The sequence below is a fragment of the Tupaia chinensis genome, unplaced genomic scaffold (genome assembly GCF_000334495.1).
Source record: "Tupaia chinensis unplaced genomic scaffold, TupChi_1.0 Scaffold143943_1, whole genome shotgun sequence".
Taxonomy (NCBI): domain Eukaryota; kingdom Metazoa; phylum Chordata; class Mammalia; order Scandentia; family Tupaiidae; genus Tupaia; species Tupaia belangeri.
Genome location: NW_006203794.1, coordinates 541225 through 564003, shown reverse-complemented (window position 1 = coordinate 564003; position 22779 = coordinate 541225). Strand labels below are relative to the sequence as shown.

The following is a 22779-nucleotide window of genomic DNA, read 5'->3' as shown; positions in this document are numbered from 1 at the left end:
GGATGGTCACGCCGCAATCCCTTCTCCTCCATTCTCCTCTCGGGATCTTGGGCACGCACACACACGTGCCCGGCGTGAGTTTTAAGCCACCGGGTCCAGGACGCGAACCGCGGTCGACTACGTGGGAGTCCAGCGACATAGCCATTACGCTAACTGCTGGTTCCCTCAGACCAAATTCTTTACTGTTCTTTCCCTCTCAAGGTGTTTGCTAATTTTTAGCAACATAATATAAAAGTATGAAAAGCTTCCATAATGGGAAATTAAGCAGGCTTCTGGCCATATCACGTGGTTCCAGGAAGAGGTTAGGTATTGGAATGATAGGCTCTGTAAATGACTAGAACTTGAGCATCAAAGCAGGGGACACAAAGGAGAGATGTAGAACAAAGACTCGTTTTGTACTTTTTCCCTTAGAGGAAGTTGCTATTTCTTGTGCAGACCTAGACAAGGAGGAAAGTGCTTATAGGAAGCTAAGAAATCAAGCAGACTTTGAAAGCTTTTTGTATTTAAGGCCCAACAAGAAAAAGTGACCCTAGTAATCAGAGATGTGCTCAACTGGACTTCCTGAAGGATACTCTATCTTAGGAATTAACGGGAACTAGACATAGACAAAATAATACAAAGACTAAAACCTAGACTTGAATCAGTGGGAACATCTAATGATATTTAAGGGGATGTTCTAATCTAAATGCCAGCAAACAGTGCTGTCAAAATAATTTCTCTTTTAAAGAAAAAATCATTCCATCCAAACTCTGTGATTTCTTATTTATAATGGCTGACACTATAGGAAAAAGTCTAAAAAAGACACAGATGGACATGTTTAGTGATCTAATTTGATCAGTACACAGCGTATACATGACCTATAACTCTGTAGTCCATAAATTTGTACAACTATGATATGAAAATTAGAAAGTAGATGTTAAAAGGAAGAAAAAAAAAACAAGATTGGGTGTAGGTTGGGGAGGGGAGACAGTGGAGACAAAAACAAGCTGCTGGGAGCTACAGATGTATGGAATGTATGGTTCACAACTAGTAGTTAATAGATGTAGAAACAGCTTTCATTAATATGTCAATATAAATGGTAAGCTGAATTTCATGGGGAAACTAGGCTGTATGAAAATGTCAAATGGAAATAAATGAGGAAATATCATAATTTAAACTGAGATTTTGATAGATATATTTGACTAGTAGATTGGATGTAGATGAAGAAAAATGGGGGAAATTGAAACATACATTAACAAAAAATACACTAAGATACTGAGATAAAGAGCAACGAACCATAGCTTTAGAAATGAATGAAATATGTTCAATGAAATATTAATTCATACAATGAATATAATTTTCTATCTTGGAATGGCTAGACAATGGCTCTGTGGTGAAGACTAGGATCGGTGAAGCAAGCCTGTGTGGGACGGTCTGGAGATCTGCCTGAGCACATGAGGCCCGTCTGTGTGAGCTGGGCTGTGAGTATCTCCCCAGTAAGCCCAAAGCAAGTCACTTTTCTCCAAATTCATTCACTCTGTCAGGTAGATGGTTATGTTGTGCAATTTGATATTCTCTTGAACAAACTTTTCTTTGTAAATTATTTTCTGATCTTAGTCAAACTTGGGAAAAACTTGTTCTCCTTGACCTTTGATTCAGGATGGGTTAATAATGAGGTTCTACAACAGGACATTTATCCATTTTTAAACTTCAGTTTTTAAACTTTTATTATTTAGCCTTCTTTCCATCACACATTCATCTTATTAAATAACCAAATCTTAAAATTTTAGGAAATTGAGATATTTCACAATGTTTCCCATAAGTATGAAATAAATATCTGGGCAATGAATTATATTGTTGTAATTGTCTATTTTTTTTTATATATTTTCACCTTATAAAACTTTACAGTTGCTTTCCAATTTAAGAGTTCCTTATTATGCATTATTATAATGATCTAACAATGTACTTTTTATTTTTATTGTGGCCCAACTACATAAAAATCAAAATTACAAGAAATGCCTTCTGAAAAATCCAATATACTTTCTATCACAATTTAAACATGTTTAAGTCTTCCCTAACAACATATATAAAAAATAAAATGAGTGAAAATTCATTCTTCAATCTCATGACCTATTCAAGCCATAACTCCTTTTTTTTCTATTTCCTTTCACAATCAAATGTCTTGAAAGTGCTGTCTTCATTCATTAACTTCAAGTCCTGACCCTATAAACAGTCCACAATCCATGGCAAATCTGACTTCCCTAACCACTGATCTAAGGAAACTGCTCTTGACAAGACATTATTGTCTTTCTTGCAGTTTTTGTTAGCTTTCATTTTCATTTCTTAATAGCTGAGAATTGAACAACATATTCTTCTGTTCCTGTGCTAAACAATTTTTTTACTTTCCTGCACAAGAAAATTCTGAGACAAAGCATGTTTTCTTTCTGCTGTACTAAACAACATTAGGATCAGGTAGAAATAAACTGGTTACCTGTACCAGGAAATAGTTACAGCTGTCAAATTAGATGATGCACTAGGAACAAAAACTTCCTTATCAAAATCAACAATGTCTAATCTGTTTTTAATATATGATCTTCTACCTATGTGCCAGTGTAAAGGGATGTGTCATAAATTCTACCCTTGCCATTCGGTTCTTCACACTCCAGTGCCTTCTTGGTTCCAATTCTATGCCATGCCCTATGAATTCCTGTATAATCTGATATTTTCTTCAACTTTAACTACACTTGAAATCAAGCTCAATTTTAGCCATGCAGAATGATTCCAGTTTCTATAATATGTCATCTCTCTTCTATTTTTTTTTTAGTTTGGAACCATCACAACACATTGACATCTTCATGACTACCTTATATTTTCAGAAATCAGTTTAAATAACACTATAAATACATATGTATCCACACACACATATATGTATATCCTTCATATATATATATGATATATTTTTCATATATATACATAATATATAAGAATATATATATTCTTAATATTTATCTCATATATATATATATATATAATCTTCTTCTTCTCCTCTAAATTAGGAAGTTTGAATTATCCTGACATGTTATAAGTGTGGTTTAAAAACATCTCTAAGAGGGGGCCAGTACCACAGCCTAGGGGTGAGAGATGGATCCTACATGACTAACAGAGGTTGGAATCCTAGCCCAGTGGCTTGAAAATACATCAGATATGTGTGCATGCCCCAAACCCCTACAAGGTGAAGAAATAAAGGAGGAGAAATTGCAACATGACCACACCCCATTGAAGAGTGCTTTCTCTCTTTTTCTCTTTGCTTCTCCATTTCTATCTGGCAAGCAAACAATACATTTCAGGCATATAAAATATTTTTGGAGTTTAATAAATATTTGTTCACACAATATGAGCCATATTAAAAATAAATGAATAGATAAATAAATAAATATTTGTTGAATGAAAAAATAAAGAACATTCTATGAAAAGATGGCCTTGGTTGGGCACCAATTTTAATTTATGTATTATTTCGTATTTTTGTTTTACAGACAAAAATGCATTGCTGAGAAAAGCTGGCAATAAAAACAAGCAATCGAATTTTTATCTGAAAATCTAACAGAGTACCTGGCACACAGAAAATAGTATAGATTTATGCCATGAATTGCTCTAATTGATTATCAAAGAGCTTTCACAGTATACGAGAAAAAAAATTATAAGTGCTATAACCACAGTATATTATTTTTGTGTTTCTCTGGTGGTACCTATATGCATATTGTGGAAATACTAAATAATAAACTAAGTATACAAAAAAATACTGTAAAATTCTTTAAAAACATGACAGTTCAAATGAGGACTCTTGATTCAGACTAGATTATAAGAAGATTATTATTTCTTTAATGTCAGTTAATAAAAGTAAAACTAAAATGGTAAATAAATTCACAAGCACTATTTTTGTTGTTGTTTTTCTTTAGTGGTAAGAGTAGTTTTTTTTTTTTTGAGACTAATATGTTAAAGAACATTTCAAATAAAAAAATCACTTATGTATACAAGGTTCTTGGACAAAGACCTGAATTTAGTGAAAGATGTCTTTTCACTACATTTATATGAAAATTAATTGTTTTAACCACAAATTTAGTGTATATTTCAGGCAATGTGTATCTCTTCCATTATATTATAGTTCCATTAAATATGTTTTTATTTTAACTTTTAAAAATGTTTCTGAGTAGTGAGATATTGAAAGTCCACTTTTAGAAATCCTTTTTTATAATGGTTAAGTACTTTGTAAGAACATATTAATATAATTAAAAACTAAATTTATAATTACAAAAATAGTTGAAAAACTAACCAAAGAGAAAAGATAGAAATTTAAATAAATAAATAAGTCACCCATCCACTATGTATTGTATTAACAGAGAAAATGTCATCACATATTAGTACTGAACAGTAAGCCAGTGTTTAAAGTAAATGCTTAGTTATATTAAATACACTAATTTTCTAATCTTTTAATAACCCCCAAGAGAGAGCTTTACATTCAGAAAATATTATAATGAATAAAGTTCAAGTACCAGGTGCTGCTACTTAGTAACAAGAAAAATGAATATAGTCATTAACATTGCATTTGGGTACAATTTTATTTTATAAGATAATTGGAATTTTAATTAAGGCTTTTTATCAGGTTTATTGAAACACATACAAACACACACACACACATGCAAATATTGGTAGGACAGAACAATAAAAATTCAGAGAGAAATAATTTAAGAACCATGCAAAAATTGTATGCATTCTGGCTCCATCAGTTAGTGTGTTCTGAATCTCGGTTAAGAGACTGTAAGATGGCATACCATTAAAAAAAAAAAAAAAACATGTGATGTTTGAAAAATAAGTACAATAGGGGGACTGGCAGGTAGTATGGTGGTTAAGGATGCTGGACTCCCACATGGCTGACCACAGTTTGAGTCCAGGACCCGGACCTAGTCTCTTGCTTTCTCACCTTCCTCTCTCTCTCTGTCCCTCTTTGGTCAAATTAAATAAATAAAGTTAAATAAATTAAAATATATATATATATATATGGTGTGCATACTCATCAGAGAGACAGAGACTGAAAGTGAGAAATCATCCCCCGGGGGGATGGCCACGCCACAATCTCTTCTCCATTCTCCTCTCGGGATCTTAAGCACATACACACATGTGCCCAGTGTGTTTTGAGTCACCAAGTCTGGATCTTGAACTGTGGTCGTCCACAGGAGAGTCCAGCAATATGACCATTACACCATCTGCTGTTCCCAGCAATTAAGTATATTTTAAAAGAATTACCAGATATGAAAATATAACCACTAGCATTTATGAAATAAAAAGGTACTTTTATGAATTTTTACATAGGTACAGTAGAGCATGTTGCTTAAAAAAGGTGTCTACTTAAAATAAATAATAATTATATGAAATAAATTAAATATTTATTGGTTCCTGCTTTTAAATTTTTAAAAGCAGAACTCATAGACTCAAAGTCTTCAATAATTTCATGGAAAATGTATATCATGAATATAACTATGTATAAATTTCAAATTTTTTTACACCAAAAAGTTATACTATGAATCCACTTTTTGCACAAATTTTCTGAAATTCCCCTGGATACCTATTTTGAATTAAATGTATTTTTAAATATTTACATTAGAGAGCTGACATAATTGAAATGTATTTGAGAATATTAAGCTTGAAATTGTGATTGAGGATATGATAAAAAATAGTTGACAAATAAATCCCATTTAGTTACTAAAAATTCTCAATAAAAAAAAGAGAATTTTGGGAAGAAAAATGACTTCTTTTCTTTTTTCTTTTGAAAAGTTTTTGCCTTAGTGCCTGTGTACTGGGCTGGGGGAGGGGGGTGGGAGGAGGGACTTAGTGGAGACAGAGCTAGTGAGATGGAAACTGAGAAATCATCCCCCAGGGGGAATGGCCACACCATTCCTTCTCCTCCATTCTCATCCCAGTGTTTTAGGCAGACACACACATGGCCCAGCATGATTTTCAAGCCCTCAGGTCTGGGACTTGAACCATGGTTGGACACATGGGAATCCAGCATCTGCTGGCCTCACAGACAACTTCTTAAAAGAATCTGGGATTGGAAATCTAATATTCTCAAGGTGTTTCTAATTAAAATGCAGTTGTAATTTGATATGCAAATGATTAACTCTGCAAAGCCAATAATTTCATTTTCTCCTTCTTATCAAAACCTTTCCTATGATTTTAAAATAAAAGTGAATCCAGGGACCAGCAGTTAGCGTAATGGCTATGTCGCTGGACTCCCATGTAGTCGACCGTGGTTTGAGTGCCGGACCCAGCAGCTTAAACACACTCCGGGCATGTGGGCGTGCATGCCCAAGATCCCGAGAGGAGAATGGAGGAGAAGGGATTGCGGCGTGGCCATCCCCCCTGGGGGGGTGATTTCTCACTTTCTGTCTCTCTGTCTCTCTCTGTTTGTCTGGCAAGCGCACGCGCCCTATAGCAAAAATCTCTCAAAAAAAAAAAAATAAATAAAAGTGAATCCAACTTTAAGGTGGAAATTAAAAGCATTTTCACTTGAACATGTATTTGCCATAAGTGTAGAAGACTACAGTAATCACATTAAGCCACTTGTTTTATGCTTATGAGTGTTAGTTAAATAAAATTGTGCAATTATGAAAATATTTTAGCATTTGGTAAAAAATGCTTGAATGATATATTTATATTTCACAAGCAGATTTTTTCCAACTAAAATTACGTTTTCATAATTCCAAAAGCCTAGAAGTAATTTAATTCGGGGGAGATAAGAAATCAAAAGAAATTAAACTTTAGCATAGTAAAGTCATATCAAGGTAAGTCAGATAGGTGCAACAAACTAAACTTATTGACGTATTTGTTATTTATGATCTTTAAGATCAAAATTTACAAAATTGTAACAAAACTATTTTTATGATGATCATTTCATAACAGACAAGAGTTCTTTGTGTGTAAGTTCTATAATATAAAAAAGTAAGATGAATGTACTGAACTATAATAAATAAAACGAGGAATGAACTAGACTTTTAGAACATGAATATATATATATTTATACATGTGTATAGATATGTATCTGCACACTAACCTATTTAGAATGTTTAAAAATATTTACGGTATATCATGTCACAATACTGTATTTCTTTAAATCCCTTAGTTCTTATTAGAAACAAAATATATTTATTTTATTCAAGTTTACCATTCACAAAGTATTTCTGGACACAACAAAAATACTTACGAAATTCATGATATCATTTTTGCTCTTCAAGTAAACTAGACTAGAGCAAAACAGAAGTTAATTTCTATGGGAAACAGAAACTCAGAGCTCTGAGTATTGTTTCATTAGTTTTCCTGATACATAATCAAACGAAATATTTTTGTTGCAGTTATTCTGGAGATGTCAACTTGGCAGAATCTCACACTAGATAATGCAAAATCATAAATGAACTATACCTGTTTTATTTACATTTTTAACTATTCAATAAGAAATAAATAGTTTCATCCTTTTAGTAACATATCACAAAATAAAAATATCTACATATTTATGTCCAAATGAAGGGGAAGAAAAGGTACAAATTACTAGAAGTACCTTTCTTCTTTGTTCTACCTAATAATTACTGTCCTAATTTCTACCTCTAAAGAATTGTTTTGCCTCTTTTTGAAATTTATATAAATGACTCAGAGTAAAATAGATAGAAACACAAATACACTCACACACACACATATATAATTATACATATAATACAAGTATAGACATCTATGCATTTGGAGGATCATCAAAGCTTATGAAAAATGCAAATGAAAAAACTATGTGTTGATTTCAAAATTTTTTCACCAGAAACAAATTTTGAATTCCATTCCATTTTCCATAAACTCTTTCAAGTTCTCACATGTAGTACAGGTGTCTTTAGTTTGCAAACTTCACAACAGTATAGCTGAAAGAACAGTTAATGTGAGCAGATATGCTAAACATCGAAAAAGTTTCTACTTACAAACTGAAATATAATGAATATGTTTTGCTTCCAATTTTCAACTATACAATTTTATCACTTAAAAAATTTACTGAAAAAAATTGCAAAATCATAAGAATAAAAATATCTCATATATTTTTTCTGCCTTTCGTGTATACCTCCCATAACAACAAAAAAAGCAATAGCAGCAAGCACAGAAAAACACCAAAAAGCAGGATTCTCTAAATCTTGTCAGTTCTTCAAACTAACTGAAAAGTTACCTTCTTACTGAATAATTCCGGTCCACTAAGACAATTTTAGTTCTATTTTCTACATCTATTGTTTGATACAAATATACTCAAATAATCTTTATGTGGATATAGGTTGCCTCACCATCTGGATAAGAGCAGAAGATGAACAGGGTATGATAATTTGGTACTGTACACAAAAGGCATTTCTTATATAATTTAACTTCTGCACAAAATGTAACTTGATTTTTGTTGCTATTAGAGCTTTGATTCTCAAACCTTTGCTCCTGAACCTGCAGCATCAACCTCGCCCTTGAAAGCATTAGAAATACAGAATATCGGAGCACCACCTCAGGCTGACTGAATTAAGGCCTCCAGGTGATTCTAATGCACCGTCAAGGGTGAGATTCATTGACACAAATCTTAAGCCTATGCTCCAACCAGAAATGTTGAGATACCTTCAAACACTTCATTTAATTAAATTATTATTAATTTATACCTGATTCATTTTATTAATTATTATTATTATTATTAAATTTGCTATAGGGCACATGCACTCACCAGAGAGAGTGATACCATACGCGCGCGCGAGAGAGGGAGAGAGAGAGAGAGAGAGAGAGAGAGAGAGAGAAGAAAAGTGAGAAAGTAAGTTACCAGGTCTGGGACTCAAACTACAGTCAACCATGTGGGAGTCCAGCACCATAACCACCATGCCACCTGCTGGATCCCCTATTTTACAATTTAAGAAGTCCTGTGTCATTTAATATTGTATTTCTGGTTCAATTTAGCAGAATTTATTGAGTGGTAGCCATCAGGGCACTGGGACTAAAAGTGATAAAAATGAAAATTTGGGACCAACAAGTGGTGTGGAGGTTAAGGTGCTAGATCCCACATGGCTGACAGTGTAGTTCAAGTCCCAGACCTGGCAGCTTGAGAATTATGTCAGGAGTGTGTGTATATGTGCCCAAAAAATTCTGAGAAGAGTCTGGAGTAGAAAGGATTCCAGCATGACCAACCCCCTGGGGGAATGGTTTCTTCCTGTTGTTCTCTCTCTCTCTCTCTCTCTCTCTCTCTTTCTCTCTCTGAATTCATGGCATGATGGGTATTAAAAATAAACTAATCTGTGGTCTACAAAAAAAAAAAAAAAAAAAAAAGAGAGAGATAGAAAAAGAAAGAAAGAAATCAAAGAAAAGAAAGAAAATTTAAAAATCTCTTTTGAGCACTCAGAGCTAGTTGTTTGAGGGAGATACATAGTAACTAAAAGAACTGCTAAGTGCTATAATAACAATACAGCTTGGAATTCCAGTTAAGAGAGGTGAAACTACCCAAATGTGTATATAGTTTGTAGAAATGAAGGAAGGCTGTGTGGAGAAAAACATGCTTTACCTGAGCCTTCAAGCAGCAGCAGATTGCTGACATTATTCTAATTCATACTATATAGAAAAGGAGACTAAAATTCAGAAAGGCTTCCCCAAAAGATCTCTTGAGACCATAAAATTGGAAAATAATGAGGCTGAATTCAAGACAAGACTTACAGATACAGATGAACCCAGGCTGGGCAAAAGGCTACATTTATATTTCTTTATTCTTACACTAAATCTTTTCCTTTTATCTGGCCATTGCAAGCAAGACAATTCTCAGGATAAGGTGTGAAGTAAATTCTTTCTTAAATAAAATAGTATAACAGGTCATGTAGTCAATATCAAAGAAAAGTTTTTTTTTTTTTTTTTACATTCTCTGTATAAATATACTCCAAAGTAAAAGCTAAAAGCATATGCCTTTCTTTAAATATCAGTAACTGGGGGACCAGCAGTTAGCGTAATGGCTATGTCACTGAACTCCCACATAGTTGACTCCGGTTTGATTCCTGGCGAGTGCACATGCCCTATAGTAAAAACCCTCATATATATATATATATGTATATATGTCAGTAACTGGGGCTGTAAGATGGAATGGTGGTTATGGATGCTGGACACCCACATGGCCGACCACATTCCAGACCTGGTGGCTTGCTTTCTCATTTTTTCTCCCTCTATTTCTCTTCCACACTCTGTCCCTCTCTGGTAAAATAAAAATAAAGATAAATAAAATAATTCTTAAAATTAAAAAAATCAGTAACTGTGATGAATTTTATTTTTAGTCATATTAATTGCTCACTTGTTCCATACCACATTAAACTATCATTGGTGTATCTATTCATTTTATTTTTAAGAATTATTTCTTTAATTTTACTATTAATAATATTATTATTATTTTAATTTGACCAGGGCAAGGAATGAGAAAGTAAACCACCAGGTCCAGGACTCGAACCGCAATCAGCCATGTGTGAGTCCAGCACCCTAATCACCACACCACCTGCCAGCCACAACATCTACCCATTTCAAATGGCAACCACTCCTATTCATTTGCCTATATATGTTTTATATTAACCATTAATTTTTAAAACAAAAATTTTACCAGAAAACACATGTACTAGGCAAAAAAGAAAGAGGAAATGTGAGAAAGCACCCCTCTAAGCAATCACAACTTCTCCATTTCTCCCTCCTTCTGGGTTTTTGGGCACACACACATACATGTCTGACATGTTCCTCAAACCACCACATATTTTAGGATTTTAACTGCTTGGTAACCTGTGTGAAAATCAGTTGCCTTAACTGCTACACCATGGGTTGGCCCTAATATATAATTATTATTTTTATTGAGAGATTTTTGCTATAGGGTATGTGTGCTCACCAGAGAGACAGAGAGATGGAAAGTGAGAAATCCCCCCTCAGGGTGGATGTCCATGCCACTATCCTTTCACCTCCATTCTCTTGTGCCCTGGTGTGAATTTCAAGCCACCGAGTCCAGGACTGGAATTGTGGTTAGCCACTTTGGTATCTAGTGGCTTAACCACTATGCCACCTGCTGGTTCCAATAGATTATTTTTTAAGTTTATTTCCTATGAGAGAGAGAGAGAGAAGGCCACGGAGAGGAGCCAGGCTGACAAGGTCTATATTTCCCTGGTCCTGCAGTCAGCCATCACAGACATATTCGTGGAGGCACCTGGAATGCTGAAGGAGACCCAGAGTGTGTATCGGAGCTTTCCCCCATGACCAACAATCAGCGTCAGCACTCCTACTGCCTGTGCCATACAAGTTGGATTTGTATGCTCAAACCGCAGTGGCCTCACTTATTAGGGAAATACACAAATGATCCTGCCAGTTTGGAAATGTAACACTAAAAATCAATTTCTTAGGCATCACATTAATTCAAAATTTTGAGTGGGTCACATTGGGAAGTCTGAAAAGTTGTGATGTATTTTCCTACGTGTTTCTATGCCAAAAGGTGTCATGACTTTTCCGATGACCCAATAGAACCAGTACAAAATGGATTTACGGGCTGGCAGACTACATAGCAGTTATGCCACTGGACTCCCACATGGACAGTCATAGTCGCATTCCAGACCTGGTGACTTGAAAAATCATGCCAATCTCCTATACATGCATTCCCAAGATCCCAGAGAGAATGGAGAAGAAGGGATTACAGGATGGCCATCCCCCCAGGGGATGATTTCTCACTTTTCCTTTCACTGTCTCTGTCTCTCTCCAGCAAGGGGACGTGCCCTAAAGCACATTTAAAAAAAAAAAAAGGATTTGTGGTGTCAGACTTCATAAGCTAAACAATGCCATTGAATGTATATATATTAAAAAATGCTATCATAAAAAATAAACTATACGTGGATTTCAAAATGTTTACACACACACACACACAAAAGAATGAATTATAAAGAATGTGGGACTTAAAGTTTCAAAAGACAAATAATAACTAAAGGTCTAGGATTCCTAACTCATGGCCCACATAAAGAATTAGAAGGTTTTTAAGGCCTGAAAGAGTCTATCTGTAGTGCCTCCAGGACAAACCCATGAAAGGATCAGATCCTGAATGTATATCATTGTGATATAAATGCAATGCCTGCTTAGTGCACAAGATCTTCAAACCATCTACACTGTGCATGAGACCTGATTGGATCAGACTGGCATTCTGAGACTGGAGGACCATTACATGCATGTAGATAAAGTCCCCAAATTGGACCTCTTCCCTTAAACATTCTTGACTGCAGTAGCAGCATGTTTCCTTAACTGAGGAAACAAGCCAATTTTTGCAGCAAGTTTCTTCAAAACCCACACCAGGATTTGGAACCAGCAAATGGTGTAGTGGTTGCATCATTGGATTCCCATGTAGTCAACTTCAGTTCCACCATGGTGGTTTAAAACTTATGTTGGGAGCATGTTCACATGCCCAAAATCCCGAGAGGAGAATGAAGGAGAAGGGGTTGTGGCATGAGCATCTTCCTGGAGGGGTGATTTCTACCTTTTGTCTCTCTGGTGAGTGTGCATGCCCTATAGCAAAAATCTCTCAAGAAAAGAAAAAAAAAAATCCTTGGCCAGGATTTTTATCAGGATCACATGCTTTGCAATGATGCCTAATTTTTTGTTTAGAACTTATTCTACCATGCCTATTCCTTGAGGTGTACTCTTTCTCTCATGTCCCAAAGGGAAAAAACATAAGGTATGCTCTGGGAAGAATTATCACACACCAAAAAGATTAGAATATTGTGCTAATTTGATAGTGAGGTACCTGAGGAGCACCTACAGACAAGGAGTGAAAATGTGCCAGGTTAAAGGTAAATTGAGTGAAATGAATTAATGTAGAGACCAATAGTTTTAAAGTTTTCTGGTAAGCAAAGTGTAGGCTATCATGACACTTTGAATTGAGCTCCTTAATGTGAATGGCAATACTTCTGTACCAAAGACAGTAGTGGTGTGGTGTCACCATAAACCACTCCCAATAGTCAAATCAAGTCTGCCACATTTAAGGAAAAACAAAGTTTATTGAAGCACAGCTACATTTGTTTATTTATGTACTGTTTCTGTTTGCTTTCTTTGTGATTTTTTTTTTTTTTGGAGAGGTATTTGCTACAGGGCGCGTGCGCTCGCCAGACAGACAGAGACATAGAGACAGAAAGCAAAAATCACCCCCCAGGGGGAATGGCCACGTCGCAATCCCTTCTCCTCCATTCTCCTCTCGGGATCTTGGGCACGCATGCACACACGCCCGGCGTGTTTTAAGCCACCAGGTCCAGGACGTGAACTACGGTCGACTACGTGGGAGTCCAGCGACATAGCCATTACGCTAACCGCTGGTTCCCCTGTTTGCTTTCTTGTCACGACAAAGCCAAGGAGTTATGACAGAGAATACTTGACCCCCACAAAGCCTAAACTATTTACTATCTGTTCCTTTATAAATAAAAAGTTTGTTGATCCCTGTTATGATTATAGAAGTGGAATAACTATAAGTGGATTTCGTGTACCAATATACTTTCTGGAGTTAATACGGTCATGAGATAATTGCATGAAGCCAATGGACAATCCGCTAAGTTACTACGTGTCTATTTAGTTGTAAAAATATATAACTCTTCTGTGCAAAAATCTGAGTTGACACATCATTTATCCTTACCCTTTCTCCCCAAGTTTATTCTCTTCAAATTTAGTTTAGAGTCAGAGCACCTGTATCAATTTTAAGACTTGGCTATTAAAAAAAAAAAATCCCACAGAATCGCTACAAATCCTTAATGGAAATATGTATCCATGTGCTAGAAAATGGAAAGTATCTATAACATTCCAGGAGTTATTAAATATTATCTCTGAACTGAAGCAAATACTTTGTGCCCTAAAATGCCATCATAGCCACCAAATATAGAGGAAGCCTTTGAAAGTCAGGTAATAAAGTATGCATTTGTCCAAGTCTACACCCTGGTATGTTCATAGGATCAATGGACCAATCATGCAGTTACTGCCTCAGTCCCAGAATGCACTGCTGAAAAAGGCGTATTCAGAAACTTTCACAGCTGTCATATTGGTTTCCCAATGCAGAGTCAGTTGCATTGAGGAAGAATGTGCCAGCTGAACCACCACTACACGTTTAGCACAGCAGCAAATCCAAATCTATACAACATTCACAAGGAATTTGGCGATGTAACTGCCACATAAAAACCTGAAACATGAAAGTGATTCTATTATATCACACACTAATTTATTCATTTGGCACCTACAAATGCCAGCTGGATTTTGAATAATAATAGTATCACAAATATAATCAGGTAATGATAATAATTGACGCTGATGTTCCAGGTGTGATACTTTTGCAGTAGTGAATCGGCACAGACCCTAGAACTCAGTACGTGGTTATCAACTTTGTGCAATGCTTTTTTTTTTTTATTTTTTTAACTTAACATTTTTAGGGAAATGAGAGCTCTTCTGTGTTTCCTTCACAGAGAAAGCAGTATTGTTTCAATATCTTACCAAAGAGAAAACACTACTCTCCTTTGAGAATGCAAGACCTTTGATCGTCTTAATAATCCATAAAGCAAAATATTTTTCCATTTGTTATTCTGTGACTTGTTAAATCATGATTAGCTTTGTTGAGATCATTGAGTCTAATGGGCAAGAGATAGTAAATATGCTAAATGTCATAATTACCAGAGGGTAGATGAAAACTCCTGCAAACTTAAAAGGTCTGCCACATTATTGAAAATTCTAATACACACGTTTGAGTTTATTGAGAAACAAAGTTTGTCTGCTCATTTCACACACATTTCGTTTGGGATAGTCCATATAAACTACTTTACATATAATACAAATTAATGACACCACATACATTCTCTTGCCAGAATGCAAAAGTCACTACAAATGAATAAAGTATGGATAAAATATTAATCAACTAAGAAGTATTAACCCACTAAAAATAAAGTTTAAAGTTATTAAATTAAGACAAAATCACAGATGACAATAAAATATTTATAAATAAAAACAATTAACAGCACTGCTGTTATGGTGAGTATCTGTTAATGTTAAATTAAATCACAGATGACAATAAAATATTTATAAATTAAAACAACAGCACTGCTGTTATGGTGAGTATCTGTTAATGTTAAATTGGTATACATTAAGAAAAGTATATAGCCTTGCTTATGTTTATTCCAAAACAAGAAAGGAAAGGTGAATATTAACACATTTAAGACTCCAAAATCAAATAAATGAAAAAGAATGAGAAAATAAAGTGAAATACAAGAAAATTAGTAAAGGTAAAATATAACTTACAAAAGTAAACTCAATAAAAAATAAAAGCCTGTTTACTTTTCATTTTGTTTTGGTTTTGTTAAAAGGTGTGTGTGCTTGACAGAGAGAGAAATGAGAAAACATTCCCCAGGGTGGATAGCCACACCATACGTGCTTTCCACCATTTTCCTCTTGGGACTTTAGGCACATACCCACATGTGCTGGGCTTGATTTACAAGCCACAAGGTCTCAGACTCACATTGTACTGTCATCCGTGTGGGTGATAGCCATGTTAACCTCAATGCTGAACCCCCAAGCTAGTTATTATTATTATTATTAACATAATAACCATCCTTACAAAAATATAATATGGCCAGGTGCTGGTGTGTTTAAGGCAGCTAGATCCCAGATGACCTATGTGGTTCCCATCCTGTGCATCCAAAGTCCCATTAGAAGGGAAAGTGGAAGAGATCATTTCCCATGTATGGTGTTTTCTCATTTTCCCTATCTCTCTGTCTCTGTTGAGCACATGAGATTTCTGTAAAAGTAAAGGGGAAAAAAAGGTATAATGATTTGTTCAGGATAAGTAGAATACCCAGCATCCCAACTCTGTGTTATTACTCGTGCTAGAAACATTACAGAAATCCTCCCTTTTAGTTACTTTGAGAAACATGGCAAGTTGATGCCATCTACATTCTCCCTACCGTGTCTTATAACACTGGAACTTTGTTCCTCTAATCTGTCTCCAATTTTATTTCTGCTAATTAACATCCCTCTATATGATCCCAGCTTCTAGCAATCATTCTCCACTCTCGTAACTTTGTTATGTTTTTATTAAACTATTATATTATTTAACTTTATTTATTATTATTATTTTCCAGTTTGATCAGAGAGAGACAAAGAAAGAGAGAGAGGGAAAGTGAGAAAGGAAGCCACCAGGTCCAGGACTTGAACCACAATCGTCCATATGGGAGTCCAGCACCTTTACTACCATGCTGCCTGCCAGCCCCAGCCCGGACTCTCGTCCCTTTATAAGGTCATTTTTTTTTTTTTCAATTTCCACATATGAGGAAGGATGTTGGTATTTCTCTTTCTTATTTTTCTTTTTTCGGAGGTTTTTGCTATAGGGCACATGTGCTCGCCAGACAAAGAGAGATAGAAAGACAGAAAGTGAGAAATCACCCCCCAGAGAGGATGGCCACGCTGCAATCCCTTCTCCTCCATTCTCTTCTTGGGATCTTGGGCACACATGCACACGCACCGGCATGAGTTTAAGCCACCGGGTCCAGGACTTAAACCACGGCCGGCTACATGGGAGTTCAGCGATATAGCTGTTATGCTAACTACTGGTCCTGATATTTCTTTTTCTGTGCCTGGATTATTTCATTTAATATAAAGCTCTCTAGATTCATCTATTTAATGTCATATGACAAGATTCCATCCTATGTAATTGCCAAGTAGTATCCCATTGTGTATGCACGTGTGTGTACCTCATTTACTTTATCCATTCCTCCGTTGATGGACTGAGTTTGCTTCCATGAAACTCATGAAAGCATGGAGTTTTTGCTTCCTTTTGGCTATGTCAAAAGTCCTGCAATAAACTTGGGATGTATATATCTTTGCAACATAATGATTTACTTTGTTTTGGATTTATACCTACTAGAGGTATTGCTGAGTCCTATGGAAGCTCTGTTTTTACTGTTTTGAGGAATATCCATACTGTTTTCCATAATGGTTGCACCAACTACATTCTCATCATCAATGTATGAAAATGTCCCTTTCTCCACTTCCTTGCCAGCATGTGTTATTTTTATCTAATAACTATCATAACTTGGGTGAAATTATATCTCCTTGTGCTTTTGTCTGATGTTAAGCATTTCTTCATGTTTGCTTGCTATTTATATGTCTTCTTTTTGAAAAAATGTTTGAATCATTTGCCTGTTTTTTAACCAATCTGTTTTGGTTTTGGCTAGTTTTAGTTTTTGAGTTATTTCTACATTCTGGTTATTAATTCCTTGTTATATGGATAATATGCAAATATCTTCTTCCATTCTACGGGTTGTCTTTTCAGTCTGTTGATCATTTCCTTTACTGTGCAGAAGTTTTTAAAATTTATGTGATGTCATTTGTCTATTTTTGCTTTCATTGCCTTGGTTTTGAAGTTTTATTCATGAGCTCTGTCAGTACCAATGTCCTGAAATGTTTCCACTATGGTTTCTTCTAATAGCTTCATTTATTCAAGGTTTAAGTCTTTAAGTCATTTGGAGGTGTGTGTGTGTGTGTGTGTGTGTGGTGATAACATACATTTGTAGGTTTCTTCTGTATATGGATGTCCAGTTTCCCTAGCACCATTTATTGAAAAGGCAATGTTTTTTCCAATGAATGTTCTTAAAAATAATGGGCTATGTTTATGTGGATTTATTTCTGTGTTCTCTCCTTTTATTGGTCTATGTATCTGTTCCTTTGCCAATATCATGCTATTAAATATTTTCATTACTATAGTGTTACTGTGGTGTTTTGATGTATGGTAGTATGATTCTCCAACTCTATTATTTTTACTCAGGATTGCTTTGGCTATTCAGTGTCTTTGTAATTCCATACAAATTTTATAATAGTTTTCTCTAATTCTATGAAGAATACCATTTATTTATTTATTTGTTATTTATTTATTTGGAGATACTTTTGATATAGGACATGTGTGCTTGCTGTAGAGTCAGAGAGACAGAAAGCAAGAAGTCACCTTGCAGAGGAAGCCATTGTTATTTTAATAGGTATTGTATTGAACTTATATATCATTTTTGGTAGTTTGTCAATATTAATTCTTCTAATCCATGAACATGAGATGTATCTCCTTATTGTGTCTGCAATATCTTCATCAATAGTTTAATGTTTTCATTATAGAGATATTTTACCTCCTGGTTAAATGTATTTCTAAGTATTTTATTTTGTTTTTTCATTTCCAAGAGGGTATATGTACTCACTAGAGAGAAGAAGAGTGAGAAAACACCTTCCATGTGGAATGACTATCCCACAATATCTTCTCCTCCTCCCACCTTTCTTGATTTGGGGCACCTATACACATGTACTTAGTATGTTTTTCAAACTCCAGGTCCAGAACTCAAACTGTAGTCAGTCATGTGGGATTCAGCCCTTAGCTATCAAGCCATAGAATGTCCCTGATATTTTACTTTCTCTGTAGCTATTGTAATTGGAAAATTTTTATTTTTATTTCTTTCATAACTTCTTCCTTATTCACGTATAGAAATGTTAATGATTTTTGTGTAATGACTGTATCCTGGAACTTTACTAAATTTGTTTATCAGTTCTTAAAGCTTTTTAAATGGAGTTTGTAGGGCTTTTTTTTTTTTAGTATAGAAATTTTATTGTCTACAAATGGACATTTTAACTTTCTCATTTCTAATTTGGATGCCCTTTTCTTTGTTTTTGAAATGATTCCTCTAACATTTTAATGTTTTTTTAAATGTATTTTCTGGCTTACCTCTAATTGTTTGTATCTTTGTGGTGTACAGTATGTTCTTTTAAAGCATGCACACAAACACATAATAATCAAATCTAAGATATAGACATGCTCATTTTTTATTCAACATTGTGTATTACATTATGTGAGCACATTTGATGAAAATTCTACTAAGTATTATTATTTTTAACTTTTTTCACTTGTTTTATAGCTCTGGGTAGAACTTCCAGTACTATGTTGCATAATAGTGGTGAAAGGGAACATGTCATCTGGGAAAGAAGTAAATAAAAAGATAAACAAACACAAGATTTTATTCTTCCCATCAAAAAAGAAAAAAAAAGAGAGAGAGAAACAAATGAAAAATACATACAAAAATATGCGTATTCTAAAATAACAATTATAAGCATATACACTACAAAAAATATTTTGCCCATAATACTGAAAACATTTTAAAGAACTGATAGTCAGTGGGCCAGCTGGTGGCATGGTGGTTGAGGCTGCCAGATCCCACATGGCCAACTACATAGTTCGGCCCCTCGGCTTGAAAAAAAAAAAAAAAAAAAAAAACACATGGGGCACATGTGCATGTATACTCAGAATCTCTGAGGAAGGAGAAATGGAGAATAAGAGATCGTGGCATGACCATCCCCCATGTAGGGTGCTTTCTCACTGCCTCTTTCTCTCAGTCTTTCTCTGATGATTGCACACCCCCTCTGGTAAAAATCTTTTTTAAGAAAGATCTTTAAAAAAATAATTAATAGTCAAATAATAAGGTTTTCCTTGAAGCATGATGAGAATTTCTTTCTGGTGAATGAGGATTTAATTAAATTTTAAGGAAAAAAGTCAGAGAACAGTGGATGCTAGATTCAGATAAGAGGAAACAATAAGATGCCCAAGATGCCTATAGAGGTATGTTGAGATTACAGGATCAAAGTATTTTAAAACACAATGAAGAAACTGAATTTATCTTTTTAGCTGAATAAGATGAGGTGTGTTTCACAGGATTCTTGTATCATAAGATCAATACAGAGATAATCAATTTGAAAAATACCATATTCATTGCCTCCTTTTAGAGATTGTTGCTATGCTAGAAAATAACAAAGAATACAAAAAGAAATAAAATGAGTTTAATTTTGTTTGGTTCTATTCTCCCCAATGCATTTATCATTAAAATAATATTTAATTTTTATTAGGTTTGTTTCTTTTTCATGTTGAAAGGTGGCACAGAGGATAACCCCTATTAATATTTTATGAAACTTGTGTACCACAAAGCACTTTGAAAAAAGCTGTTTTAAGCATTTAACCATTGAAAAGCAGAGGACTGAAATAATTAGATATGGAGAATTAAGGTAATGAGATCTCAGATGGAAATATATGGGGAGACTATCATAGTCATCAAGAGAAGAGATGAGGCAGACCCTCATCAGTTCATTAAGGACACTGTAAAGAGAATGGACAAGGATTAAAAAGACATAATGGAGGTAAAATTGACAAAACCTGAAGTTCAATGCATATTTGGTTCATCTTTTGGTTTTAAATAATATGTGATATCTTTTAAATAATATGTGATATCATAGTTAGAGATGAATTCATACTAGTTTTAACTTTTATCTGGGGTTTATCTCTGAGGCTACCTAATGCTCAGTAGGTGGTATATGTGAGAAGTTTCTAACTGGCATTCTAAACCAATTTATTACCTAATATTTGGTTAATGAAAGTGAATACCAGTAGTGAGAAGATGGAAAAGTTCAGTAGTGAAAAAACAAGGAAATAAAGACACACATGACAACACAAAGGAGCCTCATAAAACATCTGGCAATTAATCCAGGAGGTTGTTCATGAAATGCTAAGCATCCAAAATTAGATTGCTTTTAGTTTACTCCTGGCCTTCTCTTCGGTCATGGAAAAACTCTAAGAAAAAGCTACATTCTGAAGGAAGGGTAATGAGATCAGAAAAGCAAAAGAATTAAGGACTTCAAGAGAAAGAAAGTTCTTAAAAGGACACAGAATACTTTAAAGGTAGTAGAGAAAAACAGGGAGTACAGAAAGAAAAGAGAGAGCATTTTACCTGGACTATTATCCAGCCCATCAGACTTCCACTGACTGACAGCCATCTGATGCTTCACCAGTGAGGTACATAATATTGTAAAGGGTAATTTTTAAAAATAGCAGTGATTAATAGTCATAGGACCGGGGCCTGCAAATTACATAGTGGTTATGTCACTGGACTCCCACATGACTGTTGGTGGTTCAAATCCCAGACCTTGTGACTTGAAAATCATGCTGTGTGTGTTTGTGTGTGTGTGTGTGTGTGTGTGTGTGTGTTTGTGTGTGTGCCTAAGATCCTGGGAGAAAAATGGAGGAGAAGGAATTGGGGTGTGACCTTGTCCCCCAGTGGTGATTTCTCACTTTCCCTCTCATTGTCTCTGTCTCTGTCTCTCTCAGGAGAGCTCATGCATCCTAAGGCAAAGACCCTGTAGAAAAACAACAATAATAATCATTATCATTATTACAGGACTATCAAAACCACTCGTCCAATATATAGGGGTATAGATTTACTACTACAGAACTAGACTTTAATTGGAATTAATTTAATCGATTTTAAGATCATATATGTATGTTTATATTAATGTCTAGAAAAATAATTTCTGTGGGGAGGGAAATGGTTCCTTCCTCTGTCCATTGAAGTGATCCAGTAAGTCGTGGAACAAAAAAAGCATCTACACAAACTTACCAACTTAAGTAGAAAGAATATAAGACTAAACTAGTTCTAAGAGAAAGGTTAAAAAGTAAGGAGTATTAGACCAGGTGATGGCACAGTGGTTAAGGCCTTGGACTTTCATATGGCTGACTGTGGTTCGAGTCCTGGACCCAGTACCTTAAAACAACTCTGGGCAGCACAAGCAGTTGGCATAATGGCTATGTCACTGGACTCCCATGCAGTTGACCACAATTAGAGTCCCTGATCTGGTGGCTTAGACTCACATGGGACACATGTGCATCTGTGCCCAAGATCCTGAGAGGAGAATGGAGGAGAAGGGGTTGTGGCAAGGCCATCCCCACGGGAGAAGGGGGGGGGTGATTTCTCATTATCTATCTCTCTGTCTCTGTCTTTCTGGTGAGTGGATGCACCCTATGGTGAAAACCTCTCAAATAAATAAATAAATAAATAACACGGGGCATGTGTATGTGTGTATTCTTTCCCCCACCCCACCCCAAAAAAATAAAATAAATCATATTCACTTAATGTTCCTTAAAACTTACTGATGTGGTCAGGATCAGTGTCCCCTGATTACTGTAAAGCCAACAGTATGACATTCTTCAGTTTGGGTTAATTCAACAAACATTTGTGAAGTTTTTATTTTTCAGGATACCGAGCTAAATACCTGGTATATCAAAATAAACATTGTTTGGGAACCAGCAGTTAGTGTAATGGCTATGTCGCTGGACTCCCACGTGGTCGACCGCGGTTCATGTCCCAGACCCAGTGGCTTAAAACTCACGCCGGGTGCGTATGCGTGCGTGCCCAAGATCCTGAGAGGAGAATGGAGGAGAAGGGATTGTGGCGTGACCATCCCCCCTGGGGGGTGATTTCTCTCTTTCTGTCTCTATGTCTCTCTCTGTCTGTCTGGCGAGCGCACGCGCCCTATAGCGTAAAACCTCTCAAAAAAATAAAAATAAAAAAAAATAAACATTGTTTTATAAAGTTTTCTGCCTCACTACTGCCTTTACATCACAACAGAATGTGAAGTTATTATTAGTTTTGATAAAGTTATAATTAATTTATTCAGAAAAAGCAGAAAAGCTAATACAAGCACTTTTCTGTTGGTATGAATTAAAAATCCATTCATTCATTCAATTACTATTAATGAATTTATATCACAAATGTCTTGTGGTTCCTGAGGAACATGTATTAATAGAGCTTACTGTCTCTTGAGGGCTAACAGACACTGAAGAAATAAAAATAGCATGCTGTATTTGGGAGGAATATAGGATAAGGAACA

At 35.2% G+C, this 22779-nt stretch overlaps 1 protein-coding gene across 1 annotated transcript in view; it reads right to left on the bottom strand.

Annotated features, from left to right (window-relative positions):
- The window catches only part of LOC102468869 (kelch-like protein 1), a 244376-nt gene extending 228788 nt beyond the window's left edge, over nucleotides 1-15588 (bottom strand). Inside the window, exon 1 of the mRNA XM_027767138.1 lies at nucleotides 15557-15588. Coding sequence (XP_027622939.1) covers nucleotides 15557-15588 — 32 coding nt within the window. The remainder of the gene's footprint in view (nucleotides 1-15556) is intronic.
- Between the last annotated feature and the right edge of the window lie 7191 nt (nucleotides 15589-22779).